Source organism: Rhynchophorus ferrugineus, unplaced genomic scaffold (assembly GCF_030347505.1).
Source record: "Rhynchophorus ferrugineus isolate W39M unplaced genomic scaffold, kcgeb_rfMv2 rfM7, whole genome shotgun sequence".
NCBI lineage: Eukaryota > Metazoa > Arthropoda > Insecta > Coleoptera > Curculionidae > Rhynchophorus > Rhynchophorus ferrugineus.
The window spans coordinates 32,429,137-32,444,078 of record NW_027472586.1 but is presented as its reverse complement, the minus strand read 5'-3'; the positions used below and the strand labels follow the sequence as shown (position 1 = coordinate 32,444,078).

Here is a 14,942-nt window from a genome sequence, read left to right as displayed (position 1 = left end):
ATTGATGTAAAGCAGTGGTTGGTATGTATTTTTTAAGGCTACATAACAAACATATTATCCAAAAAAATTGGGGTGGATACCCCTTATCACCTCCTGAATTTGCATAAGCAATTTCATAAGAATCGGTTAAGCCGTTTCGGAGGAGTATGGGAATGAACATTGTGACATGAGAATTTTATATATAAGATGTATCGTATCAATTTTTGTCAATAAATATATTTTTAAAATGAACAAATCCTATAACGAAAAATTCAAATATACTTTACTAAAATTGACAATTAATTATTTTTTATTGTAGGCGCGTTTCCATACAAAGAGTTAGGAAACGAAGAGGTCATCCACTATCTCCGCAAAGGCAAAAGGCTTCAGCGCCCGGGAACCTGCACGGACCAAGTATACGGCCTCATGCAGAAATGCTGGAGGCAGAATCCGGCCGATCGGCCGTCGTTCGCCGACATTTTCAAAGAATTGGACCCGAGCAAGGGTAAAATTTACGTCGATTTCAGTAAACTCTCGCCCAAATATGTCTTCCCGCCTATACAAGAATTGGACGATTGATCAGAAACAATCATTTAACGGTGGTTGATGTGCGAATTTAATTCAATATTGTATATTGGATCGAGCGACTTATAGGGACCAATTAACAGTAAGTAATTTGGTACTGAGGAATTTGTTAAAAGTCCCAAAGATTGACTAAGACAAAACGACCTTGTGGTCATTAAGAGGCAACCATACCAAGAACAACAGTACAATATTTTTTATATAGATACCTGCAATCTTCATGTAACAAATTTAAAGTATTTTCAACACCAGAAGGTCTTGATGGTTATATTTAAACTCAGACTAAGTAGCAAGATAATAATCGCATTTATCAACTAGTTTTCCTAAGCTTATGATTTTTTTGAGCTTATCCAGTATCTGACTCACTTGAATTCTTAATATCAAAACATCAAATTGACCATGGAGACGAGGAATGACTCCTTCCTTTGCTTAGCTCTACGAAACTACTTCAAGTCACATTACAGCATCATCCATCGCAAATACTATCCGTCCTGAATTATTTAATTGGCATGGCGTTCATCATATCCGAACCGAATTTCCTCAAAACGGATACAGCTGAAGGGTTATAAATAAAAATATTCTCTTATACAAACTAATCTTGTTCCAAAAATGTATAAGAAGGAAATACCGAGAAAGTTTTGATAAAAGTTCGCCTGTTTCTTCAACGAACAGTATTGGAAAAGAACTGAACAGAAACATTGGAAGGGTATTGAATATATATAACCTCAAAGTTATATTCAAAGAATACAGAAAGATGTAATCCTCCCAAGCACCAAAGCTAAAAAGAATCTAATCCAATATAAAAGTAACGGATATGTCCAAAGTATCTGGTGAGTGTGGAAGAATGTACATAAGAAAAAATAGATCAACAATGTGTGAATCAACACAATATTCAATTCAATAACATAAAGGTCTTAAATATTTTACAAGGCCATTGAAAGATATAGATGAGAGAAAACATCCAGATGATCAAAAGATCTATAAAACCAACCTATCATCCGATCAATCTATCAGCCATTGGTTTTTTAAATACTTAAAGAAGTTAAGTATAAAATATGTACAATACCTAAATTTTCCAACAATTCACTTGATATTCCATAAGGCTCGACTAGCATCAGCAGGAAATATAATAGAAAGTGAATAAAGTCATTTCATAATCAACATATATATATTTCAAGATAACATCTTGGTAACTGATCAGTTATTAAAACCAGGGGGAAGTAACAACAATCTAATTGGGTTACGATTGACTACCTTTTTAGAATCTTCCATCTATAGATGCAGATAATTGTGGGCATCAAAATTCAGGAAGTTTTCCTTTGATACTTATCTGAAAACTGCGACCTCAATTTTCTTCCTTCACAACAAAAATACAATATAGATGGTAAAATGCATTTCTTAAATCCTCTTAGACCTTCACCATTCTTTCATTTGAAATATATTTGAAATTTTTTGATATTTGGATAGATCAAGTTGCAAGCAACATTAATTTTGAAGTCCTGCTGATGAGTCGATTATTCATGAAGAAATGTAAGAAGTAGTGAGTAATGCCAATTTTTCCATCTCGGAATACTGACTTGGTAACTGGTTAGTTGTTAATACCAGATGGAAGTAATTACAACATTGTTAGGCTACGATAAGCTACATTTTCAGAATCTTCCGTCCATTAGTGTATATAGCCATGAAGACCAAATTTTTGACTGATTTAAGGAAGTACCACTAAAAATACTGCTAACATTGTTTGGTCAATTTTTGAAGGAGTCATGGAAATACATTCACAATCATCCTAACAAGAATTGTATGATATACAATTAAGCTACATTAAAGTAAATAATGAACAAAACGATAATTATTATATATAAATAGTTATTGCAATAACGATAAAAAATTATTGCAATTTATTGTATTAGCCACAACTCACTCACATGAAGAATTTAATCTAAAAAGAATGATTTGCTAAATAGGTGGAGCATATCAGCGTGGAGTCCTTAGAAGAATTTGTAAACATAACATCGAGATATAAAGTCAATTATTTCGTATAATATAAAATAGTTGTTCTTTGGGACCTCACCCAAAACAGTACAAATTATTTCCTCTTGATATAGATAGAGATTTTTTTATTAAAAACGTATTATATCTACCTCTCTATTGTTTATTTTTGTATATATATTAGGATCTTGGATATGAGTTTTCGTAGTTTTTTTTTGTTCCAAGAAAAGTCGTTAAAATAATGGAAGGTATTGTTTAACAACAGCCAGTGCTCTGCTGGTCACACTGGTTGATTGAATGAATTAAAATACTGGTAATTCAAAAATATTTTGAGAAAAAAACTGAAAAAAAAACAGTAAGAGTACTTATCCAAGAATTTGAAGTAAAAATTTACTGTACTTAAAAATAGTTTTCGTTGTTTTTTTTTTTAAATCATGAAAGGTGTTATTTAACACTAGCCAGTGTGTTTCTGATTATATTGGTTGATTTAATGAATGTACCGATTAATGAAAATGATCGAACAAAGTTTGAAAAAAAACTGAAAAAAAAACAGTGAGAATACTTATCCAAGGATCCGGAATAAAACTTTGCTGTACTTATAACGAAAATAATTGTATTCGAAGTGTGATGTTTAGATAAGCTATCTGTATTTTTGTAAATAGGATAAATCAGATTGAATGTGGAGACTTAAGTCTGAGATTAGACTGATATTTTTAGTTCGCTGTCTATTCATTACGGAATATTGTATTACCATGTACCTTAAGTTGTATCTGCACAGCTATTATTTTTTATTTGATTTAATTATTCGTTCTATACTTATATGATTTATTTTTTGTTTTCGACAATTGATGCAGATGTTTTATTGTTTGAACGGGCAGTTATTTTAGAAGAACCACAGCCTACTATTTCCATAATGTTGTTGTATTACAATACGTACCATATTATTTTATTATTTTTTATGATTCATATTTATCACAAAATTTAAATCGTGATTATATTAATTAATAAGTATATTTTGATGAGTTTTCGCGTTCATTTTCATCTGTAAATTGTCAATTGTTTTATTAATTAATCGATTTTTAATAAAAATATAAAATCATTTTCGAGTTTTTTTCATATTCTCATTATATTATTGCTGCGTTATTTGCGAGTTTGATTCCTTCCAGGGTGATGGATGATGGATGTATGATGTATGATGTATGATGTATAGTTCGTTCAATACAACAGTAAACCCACGTGACCTAATTTCATGACGTCAAAATGTAATGTTTTCGAATCAACTTTGAGTTTTAGTTAATTTTGACTTTGACAGAACAAAATTCTAATCTAAAATAATAAAACTATTAAAAGTAAAAAAATATATTATTAAATGAAACAATATATATATATATATATATATATATATATATATATATATATTTACCAACTATGGGTTTATCTAGACTGGGCCTAAAGTTTAACGTGGATTCCGAACCGCGGTCCTCAGTATTAATCCTACCGACTGGCGAGTGACCAACTTTAGAAATCATCCCAGAAGACATCCGGTCTTACACACTCTTGCCTAGGACAATCACAAATTTTAAACAATCACAAACATAAATTCACGACCATGTCCCAGCAGGATTGGAACTCGCAGCTATCGTAATGGTAGTAGGACCGTCCTATCGCCTTTACCACTGCGCCATCAAGCCGGCTAAGTTGTTCTCTTTCAAAAGCAATCTCTGGAAGTTCTCTTCGTGGGTTATCACCGTGCACCATTTAAATCGTATTACCTAACAGTCTATGAAAGGATGCTCTACATTCCTCAGAGAGCTGCATATGCCTAAACTTTCTATGGATACATTTCAGATTAACAGTTTCATCTGAAATAATTGTGTTAAATTATGTTTATATTAAAAACTCTACTAACTGTTTTTATAAATTTCATATGTTTGATCTCTGATAAAGCTAACATCAAGGTGATCTTGATTCGTCACCCCTTTCATATAAGGACGTTCTTTTCTGTGAATCTAAGAATATATTTTCCATTTTTTGAGATACTTGAGTGGCCCTGTCCATGCTAATATTTAGAAAGATTTATAAATAGAATAAAATGAGAATGAAAATATTGTCTGACTCTAAAACGAATTTACAATTTGCGACGGGCACATATTGATGACGTGAGTTCACTGTTATTTTGTGTGTTTGTCCATTGGCACCAAGGTACTATCTGTCTGTAGTCGTCTGATATTCTTCCTAAAAATATATCATTTCCTATAAGTTTATTGCATATTACTATGGTTATGAGCCCACGTTAAGCAGCAGGTCCATGTCCAGCTAGATCTTAATTTGTAAAAAGGCGACTAAAATATTATAAAACCACTCGCTTAATATAACGAAACGTCATTATAACGAAAAATATTTTATTAGAAAATATTCTCACCTCGCCTATCTTGTCAATATAAATTCATTAACTTTCATATGTTTCCTCGTCGCAAAATTTCATTCGCAAAATACGACATTCTACCGAATTATTATCGGAACTATCCATCCTAGCCAGTTCAAACTAAACATTCTCAAGAAGAAATTAATCTTAACCGCCGCATTTTAATTTACGAGCAGATTTGCAGATTTGAGCTCCAAAAACATAATATATCATATCTGTACATTCTAGCATAAGTTTCATTTGCAGCTGTGAAATAGTCGAAAATAGTTTAGTGTTAACGGTAATGAATGCTCAGATGAACGCCAGTGTCAAAATTAGTTTGTTAACTTTCCTTTTGGAAATGTCGATTTGATGATTGGTTCACCCTGGCCAGTTGGAAATGTCATAGAATGAGATATCGAGGCAGACCGACATATTTAATCTCGCTATATCGCTCTGGAACTAAACATGGACCATAAAACAAGTTTTAACTATTTACATATATTATATATTCCACTTATCCAATTACTGAAAATTATGAGCCCCCTAACTAGTGCACAGTGTGACGTATCATGGACAAAATTAACTAAAAACTGAATTTCTAACTTTTAAATTGTAATATTTTTATTTAATTGTTGGGTAGACTAATAACAGGTCACCAAATAACATAAAAACATCACTTTATCTTGGTTGGCCGCGCTGTTGCTTAGCAACGCTTCTAAACTTTGACATGTCACCATCGACCAAGAGTCACGATTACATTAAATATTGTACTCTTTACATAATATAGGAATTACTTCTTTTCAAGTTGGTAGGTACTTCATATTGTTATAGATAAAAATTAGTCAAATTTGTCTAAATCATCCAGCATTTCAAACTTTGTTCCAGTTTTTAAAAAAATCCATTCGCGTCACATCCAAGATTTTTCAATAAACTATTCATAAACTAATTTAGCATTTCCAAAAAAAAAATGAATTTTTGTGGGTTGCGATTAAAAGAGCTTTTTTAGTGGCAGATGTTATAATAAAAAATAAAGATTTAAAAGACATTTGATTAGAATCTCCAAAATGTAATCGAAAACAGTCGGTTTATGAAAAAATATTGTCTCTTCTTAATGTTGATAAACATTTGAAAAATAATAATAATAAAACGTTTGAAAAATAAATATCTTCGTGTTAAGAATGGCTATTAAATATGACAAAGTATGTGGTTCTCGCAGGCGACTTTCAGTAATTTACAAAAAACACCATATTTGGATATAGACCAACCTAATTCCAGTTTAAATTGGAGAGAGAGAACCGAATAGTTCTTTTTGAAGAGGCCTCAATTAAAACAAAAAGAAGAAACGCGCTGAGTTGGCGAACAGAACTCTCGAGGAGCTACACATCTCTTGACATCAAAGTTTACTTAATACACACTTAAGACAATTTGCTAAAACTTGTAATTCGAAAAATATGTATTTTATTCTTGCAAACTCTTTGTAAATACAGATGTTTTTGAACTTCTTTAAAAAAACAAAACACCAAGAACATTTTTTGTGATGGGTCGCGGCCCTCCAGCTGATGCGCCCTTAACGAACATTAGACAAAATGCAAATAATTTCCAGGTTTTTGTTTTTGCGTATTGGATATATTAATTTTTTTTAAATATCGAATATTGTCCTTATACCGTATGCCACGTCACACTGTGTAGCGTCTGAAAATGTAGAGTGATGATGACATATATAAGTTTAATTTAGCCATTCGGCTCTTTAGTTTTTGTGTATTGATTCCGTATATGGCTGCAGTTTTCTATCAAATATCCTCTTCATTAACCTCGCTATTCTTCAACCTCTTAGATTAACTGATTTTATGTAATATAATTTTTTTATTCAACATAATTCCCTTCAAGGGTGATAGTCTGATTATAGCGACCCTCCAACTTTTCCATATCATTTTTGTAGTACGATTTGTCCTTTGCTTCAAAATAGACCTCAGTTTCGGCGATCGCCTCTTCGTTCGACGAAAATTTCTTCCGAGCGAGCATTCTTTTGAGATCTGATAACAGGAAATAGTCGCTGGGGGCCAGATCTGCGGAATACGGTGAATGAGGAAGCAATACGAAGCCCAATTCATGGATTTTTGCCATCGTTTTCACTGACTTGTGACACGGTGCACTTTCTTGGTGAAGCAGCACTCTCTTTTTCTTCAAATGCGGCCGTTCTTCAGAGATTTCGTCCTTCAAATAGTCCAATAACGCTATGTAGTAGTCGCTGTTGATGGTCCTTCCTTTTTCAAGGTAGTCAATGAAAATTATTCCATGCGCATCCCAAAATACAGACGCTATAACGTTGCCAGCCGACTGTTGCGTTTTCCTCATCGTGTGCAGTCAACTTGGAGGACGGTCGATTGGACTTCGGAGTGAAATGATGGAGCCATGTTTTATCCATTGTCACATATCGACGGGTTTATTACGCTTGATCATCTTCAAACACTGTTCCGAATCATCAACTCGTCGTTGTTTTTGGTCAAAAGTGAGCTCGCGCGGTACCCATTTTGCACAGAGCTTTCTCATACTCAAATATCCGTGAATGATATGATGTATACGTTCAATTGATATCTTTAGAGTATCTGCTATTTCATTCAATTTCAATTTACGGTTATTCAAAATCATTTTTTTAGTGTTTTCGTCGGTTTTGGGAGCTCTTTTGGGCATCCACTGCGTTCACCGTCTTCGGCGCTCCTTTCACCACGTCTAAACTTAGCAAACCAATCCTTGATGGTTAATTTTCCTGGGGCAGTGCCCGGAAACTTGGCATCAACCCGAGTATTTGCTTCAACTGTATTTTTTCCCTACAAAAACCAATATTTTATTAAAACGCGAAATTCCTTTTTATCCATTTTTTTCACAGTAACAAAATTTGCTTCACTCAAAATGCTATAATTCACAAACTACTAATCTGATAGCTGTCAAATTTATAAACGCATCTTTTGAGGGTTAGGGCTAACTAAAAAGCATATGGGTTTAATTCTAGTAGCGCCGTCTACGTGTCAGGCCGGGGACTTTTGAAGTGACCTGTTAAATAGTAACTATTAAACTAATCAGTACATTTAACACTAGCCGTTGTACATAAAAACTACTCACACACGCTATTTTCATTTTCTGCTCCGTGCCTAATTAGTCCGAATCCACAACCCTTATTCTTATTGCCATCTGATTTGATTAATAGACATATATACACAAAAAGTCGCTTACTGAACTGATTTTCTACATATCATGTTTATTATTCATTGATCAGATGGTTGAACCACTAAAGGTACTTAAAAAAACAATTAAAATAAAAAATCAAGTGAAATAGGCAAATGAAACACATTTTAGTTCTATTAATTTACGATTTACTGCACAAAATATATCATAAAACAAGTTCATTGCTTACAATTCTCGATTTACCAGGTCATGTTTGTGTTGCAAGTCAACATCGTAGGGTCTCAGGTCCAGTATCCGCCAGTCACGTAACATATAAGCAATTCTGTACAGTAAAATCAACTCTAATATGTATAAAACAGTTCCATAGGTGACTGGCCGAACTGTCAACGTTCCCCGTTCTTGGACATGCTTTAAAAAAAACCAACAACAATGTCATCTCTAGACAAACAAAAGTTGCCCTTGAACTGATGCCAATAATACTGCCAATCAGCATTCTCTGTGTAATAATTAACACAACTAATTGATTTCAATATACAACTAACATATTTATATAAAAAATTAGTAAAATTTGTACATATTGCACTTTTCCAGTAATTAATCTAGATATATTTCTCATTTTTTCTTGTAGGAATGGATTCTCTTGTTGAAGCAGAGCAAAAAAATCGATCATATCGTGATTAATTTCATTATACCATTACATACACTCTGTGCAGTTGAGTTGGGAGATTGTTCGCGATCTCTGCTTTGACAAAAGAAAAAAAAAACTAATAGAACTTGTTAAAAACTAAATAGTGGTAATATTTCGAAAATATTTACAAATATCGTACGCTAAAATTGAGATTTGAAACACGATGAAAACATGTGTAGACAATAAAAGAAAACTTACAGAAAAAAAATATAATCATTAGTACGTAATAAATAAACATTATCGTAAAGTAAAAGGTAGTTTCTAGAAATATGCATGCTAGTGATTTGCCAATCATTATACTTTTATAACATCATTTCTTTCTATTAGAAAGATTATTAAATCGTTAAGAAACGTAGTCTAACATCGCCAACAAAAAGAAGAACATTCATCTGAGGATAGATAGACGAGTTGAACCAGTATTTACTCGTGATAATAACGCGGTACAGGTAGGTAGAGGGGGCTCTGTTAGACTAGGCATCTTCAGGGTGCAAACACAATAAAAATAATCATTACATGGTTTATTAAAATGTATAATTACAGTCGTTTGTTTAAATGATTTCGATAGTTGAAATCGGGAATTGAAACGGTCCCAGCATTAAAGTTAGATGATGTTCACATTTATTACAATTACACAACGACATATGTAAAATAGGGTAGCTCAAAATGATGGCAGTTCCAAATACTTGGCAGTGTTCAAAAGTGTTTTTTTCTTCCATTGTGATCGTAGCTTTTCAGTTTTTGGATCTTACTTAATGCCTCAAACTGATTACAATTACACAACAATTATACTTTGATCGGTATTTATTAAGTCACTGTTATGTCTACAGATATAAAAGTAGGAGGGACCGTCTGAATTCCACGCGAACCCCCATAAAACCGACTTTGGAAACACATCGAACGCGTTTAGTCAAAGTCCTTCGTGTTCGCGTATTTCGAGATATAGAGAGCGCTAATTACTCTACCGATTATCGTTTCTGTAAAATATACACCTCTCTATGTAGATCCGGTTACCCATTCATCGGGAACCCAGAAAAAAAAACGATTAATTTAAATCTAAATATACAATCCATATTTACAGTTTTCCAAATATCCACATAAAATATAAAATAACAACAAAATTTCGTTTATCTAAATGAACAACAAGAAAAAGTTGCAGTCTTTTGAGATCTCTCTAATGAGTCGCACGTAAAATTTCCAATTAAGTACTCTAAGGCTAGCACTACATGGTACTACCGTTTAAAAATCGTGTATACAAAGTTACCGTAAAAAGAATCTCCACCGATGTGTGCTTTCGTGCGGTGCTAGTCCTTTAAACTAATATCCAACAAATATTTTCGTGGTATGCAACAGAAAGGACTTGACCAGGTACTTGAAAATATGAAGCCCCAATGTTAAAGTAAAATTTCAATATATAAAGAAAATGTTTCAGTCTCTAAGTGGATAAGTAACTTCATATTAAAGTATTCCTCAATCTCGGTTATGGTCGGTTTTGAAGGGGTTTCGAATTTCAGTTTTAAACACCAATGACACACCATTTTGATGATGATGATGATTCAGAGACAGAGCCACTGCTGGCAGTGAGATAAAACAACGGAGTCAACCGATGACTGAAAAAACAAACTCAATATCTAACATGTTCCTGAAGTATTTTGTACCATCATTGTTTTGTACACTTACGTAGAGGTCCGAGGTCTATTTCTATAATATATTTAACTCCATATTTCTCAAGACATTTGAACAATATACTTCTTAATTTTTCAACAAACATCTACACAGCGAAAGGCCTTCAGAGGGTAAGATCATTGTCCTCTCGTTGACCATTTAATATAATAATTACATCATCATCTGTCTTTTTTCCCTTAACAACTCTATACTTGAAGGAATAGGGTAGGGTTGACTCCTGAGTTAAAAATAATATGTGATTTTTTCCATTAAGGCAATAGATGGCGTTCTCGTTATTGAGCGTACCCCATACAATACCAATACAGTTTTAGTTTATTCCAAGAGATTACTTGTGTATTAAGATGTGTTAAGATAATTGCCAAATAAATTAAGGTAATATAAATTACATAATTAAATATATAGTTATTAGTATTAATAATATACGTTGATATTATTAATAATATTATTATAATTTGTTCTATTAAAGGCACAATATATAATTTTTATTGTTTGGTAGCATTGATGCTTGTATGGAATACACTGTAAAATATCAGGAATAAAAATACACATCTGTCTCATGTTTTTTTTAGTTCTATGAAAATATGTTTATGTACATCGATGAAAAATATGTATGTATATATATGCAATGTTTTGTATAAACTAGCAGCGAAATACTAATACGGGAAAAATTATACAGTATAAAAAATTAATAGACTGACAACTACACATTTAAAGAGATAAAACATCGATAGTGTTTTTTTTTAATTTTTAAGAGGCAGGATAGTTCGTTTTTTCTCCAAGGGTGAAGGGAGGTTGGGAGGAGGGATTGGGGTTAAATATCATAAACGACTATGCCCAGAATGAATGGCACTCGTCTAAAATAGCACTGTCTTTCTTGTTCAAAACTGGAATCACTTCACAATCACTGTGTCAGTTATTTTAAGCGGTTAATAATTAGAGGACGGCTGCTGAACCACGTTCTGAAGTAATTCTGCCATTTATTGTTGAAATTTGTATGTATATATATCTATATAGGTTTTTTTTTATTGAAAAATATCTCCTTCTCTTCGCTCAGTATGTTGGTGCTCGTATCGAATGAAAGAAGAAAAAAATAACCGAAAACGAAAAACAGAATCGACGAATCTCGCAGGATAGCAGGATGACTAAAATTCGCGTTAAGAATTAACTAAAATTGCACGTCGTAAAACCATCTCCGGCTCCGTTTGTTTTTTTTTCTCTAGGTTCCGCCTTGTTTCGTGTCTTGTTTGTTTATTTATTTGTTTGTTTGTTTGTTTGCACCTGCCCTCAGTCTGAGTGGATCTTTTGTGTTCGTGAAGGCACCTTTGTAATTTCAGTCCAGTCCCAGTCTTAGCAATTTCTGAATGTAAGCTTTTCGCCCATTTTAAAATGGTTTTTGTTTTTTTTTTATTTTCATTATAAAAGGTCCAGAGTTTTAAAGGCTTATAAAATCTACATTAGTTTAAAATGTAATAAGAAAAATCGAGCTAAACTTAATTGTTCTAAATAAAAACTATGCTCAAACGCAATAACATTTGCCTAGATGCCGTCCAACCTTAGTAGTCAGTATTATTCTTTAAAAAAAATGTATATTTTTACAATATTTCACAGCCAACTGATGGTGGTGTGCTATCACTCTCCGTGGAATATCCTTAACAGTAACCAGCTGCGGGTCGTAGCAGAGACAACGAAAAGCCCAGAACACCACCCATGCCGGATCATCCGGTTTGGTGCTTTTCCATCCTCCACTATGTCTTTACGTCCACATCCCATATCTCTGCCAGGAATGGTGGCAGCTTTTTGTTTTTTAGTTTCAGTGAGAAGCACATTTCGGAATTCTGGTTACCCAGAGTCCTCAGTTCAGTCAGTACCGACACAAGCTTCGCGAATATCACGTGTGCCCGAGGTTTCCTCCTATTGTCCACGTAAGCTTTCAGGGCCTCCAAGTAAATCTCTTGGATTTTCTCCACTTTCCAACCTTCTATCAATGACGGTCGCTCTAAAAATCAAGAAAAAATACATTAATACATAACTATAGGTAATTATTTAGATTAATACATAATTGTAACTCTTTTAGAAATAAATATGGAACTGATGTGTGGTAACCAATAAGAACCTGTTCTGGAAACTTTAAGAACCAGTAGGTCTCAAAGTTACTCAAAAATATAATGTAGTCCTATATTGAAAAATACAGCCTGAGAAAATGTTAAAATGCATTGAATGAATACCGTATATTTTGGGTTTAATTTGCTATCACTACATAGTATAAAACAAAGTCGCCTTTTCTGTCCCTATATCTCTATGTGCGCTTAAATCTTTAAAACTACGCAACGGATTTTGATGTGGTTTTTTTCAATAGATAGAGTGATTCAAGAGGAAGGTTTATATGTATAATACATGCATAATATACTAAGGCAACATTGCTAATTTTAGAGGTCTCTAACGTGATGTCGTAAATTAACCTATTTTTTAGGCTTATTTAGCAATTAGTAAAAACGCTGCCTAACCCTACGAGTTAGATCAAATTAATGTACTACAGTATTGTACACCATAAAAAGGTTTACAAAAAAGTCCGCGATGGTATATGTTTATCTTTTAGGGAAAACCCACATTAACCATTTTTATTGTTTACTTTTTACGTGAGAAAATGGCTTATTTATGAAGCTATTTTAAGCAATACGGCATTAATCCTTATCGAATTAAGTACCTTAAATACAGTGTACAATTAATATAGATCAATATGGTTCCTTACAGCATGTAAATTAAACAAATATTTTCGGAGATATTACAAATTTAAAATTTGCGTTTAAAAATGTGTAATGTAATAAAAATTGTATGAATTTAGATATTCCAAAGATAGCAGGAAATCTTCATAGTAAGTATAGGGGAAGAGGAATTGTTTTACTCCAAATTTAATGCGTGCAGGCCAAGGGCAGTAATGAATGAACCAAAAATACTGGATCGATTTTAATCATGTTTTCATTGAGTGACATAGGCATATATATTTTATGCCCGTGCAAAGTCGGAGCGGGCCGCTATGTTTTTATATACAACGTTCATATTTTTTCTGTAGTGTATTTAATTTAGTATCAGCATTGCACCCGTGTGAAGCCGGAGCGGGTCGCTAGTTTAGTTATAAAGTTAGAACTCATTTAAGAATTTACCTGAAGAATGATTAAAGGTTGATAAGAGTATGTGACACCAAACTATAGAAGAGGAAATTAGCAAAGATAGATAAAGGATCCATCAAACTATACAGTAGGAATTTCTTGATATTTATATGGTATATTTCTTGTACTATACGCTGTAGAACTTGCAACTGTTGACAAAATTATGGCTCATATAACAGATAACAATCCAATACATTTCTTTGAGTTAACTGCTGCATAATTTGTCTTTCATGAATTATCCAATGTGTACTTTTGCTAATATTGTGCATGGGAAAAAGTTCGTGGCGTTTTAAACCAAAATTCAACTAGTTTTCTGAATATTTGAAGCTGAATTTATTTCAGCCAAACATATTCCATTGTTATCTATGGTTCAGGCAGAGCCATGATTCTGACGGTGAAGAACTGTAGTTTCTGGTTAAAACAATAAACAAGTGGTTCTCACAGACTTCACAGAGGAGTATTTTAATTCAAACGTAAAGAGTTTTTGAGATATAAAAACAACAGATAATCAAGGGGTGTTAGGTCTAAGCTATACAGTGGATGCACCAAGCAACTGATGTCATATTGGGAAACAAAACCTTTCCCATTATTAAATTCGGTTATTTAATTATATAGCAGCAGATAATGCGAAAATAAGTGTATAAGGTGTGAATTATTAATAAAATATGATCATTTTATAACACTATAATTTTGTATATTGTTATGGAACAAAGGATATATTTTTATGGTAAATAATATGGAAACTTATTTGAAGATTATAGTAAAGGTAAGAATGAAATATGGTCATGTGTATTAAAATGTTAAAATAATTATATCTTTCTGATTTTACAGATATTTCAAAAGAAGAAAAAAGCTATAACGAAGCTGAAAGCTAACGAAGTATCATGAATCTTCAGCATTGTGTAAAATATAAGTTGTATTTAATTGAAAGTGGTTGGAATAAATTGATAACATAGTAATTGAAGATTATACTTTATACACTTATTTTCGCATTATCTGCTGCTAATTTTGCCTATGAAATAATTATATTACCTCAACAAAATGTAAATACAAAATTAACCTAAAAATGACATCTAACCACAACTAAGACCTAAGTACCACAGTACGAAATGCGTAGTAAAAAAGGACGCGAGTTGTGAAAACTATCAGGCTAGATTAGAACAAGTGCGCATGTGCAGTCCTAGCCAATAGAAACTTGTATAGGTATGGATGCGAGGTCTTTTACTGTCGTCTCAATTTATGTATGTTGTAAAACCGAAGTGCA

General features: G+C 32.7%; 2 protein-coding genes across 7 annotated transcripts in view; one reads left to right on the top strand and one right to left on the bottom strand.

Annotated features, from left to right (window-relative positions):
• LOC143199582 (uncharacterized) overlaps positions 1–2,110 on the top strand; it is a 105,004-nt gene extending 102,894 nt beyond the window's left edge. Inside the window, exons 16-17 of one of the 2 annotated variants that reach the window (XR_013006501.1) lie at positions 299–1,317; positions 1,386–2,110. Coding sequence is in view for 1 of the 2 variants with exons in the window: in XM_076409504.1 (XP_076265619.1) it covers positions 299–558 (260 nt within the window). In the remaining variant the exon portion in view is untranslated. Of the gene's footprint in view, positions 1–298; positions 1,328–1,385 lie in introns of those variants that run through there. The other variant, XM_076409504.1, reaches the window with a different exon arrangement.
• Positions 2,111–8,305: 6,195 nt separating this feature from the next.
• The window catches only part of EcR (Ecdysone receptor), a 604,745-nt gene continuing 598,108 nt past the window's right edge, over positions 8,306–14,942 (bottom strand). For 4 of the 5 annotated variants that reach the window (XM_076409505.1, XM_076409506.1, XM_076409507.1 and 1 more), the window contains one exon: positions 8,306–12,507. In XM_076409505.1, coding sequence (XP_076265620.1) covers positions 12,257–12,507 — 251 coding nt within the window. In that variant the 3' untranslated portion in view covers positions 8,306–12,256. The remainder of the gene's footprint in view (positions 12,508–14,942) is intronic. The other variant, XR_013006503.1, reaches the window with a different exon arrangement.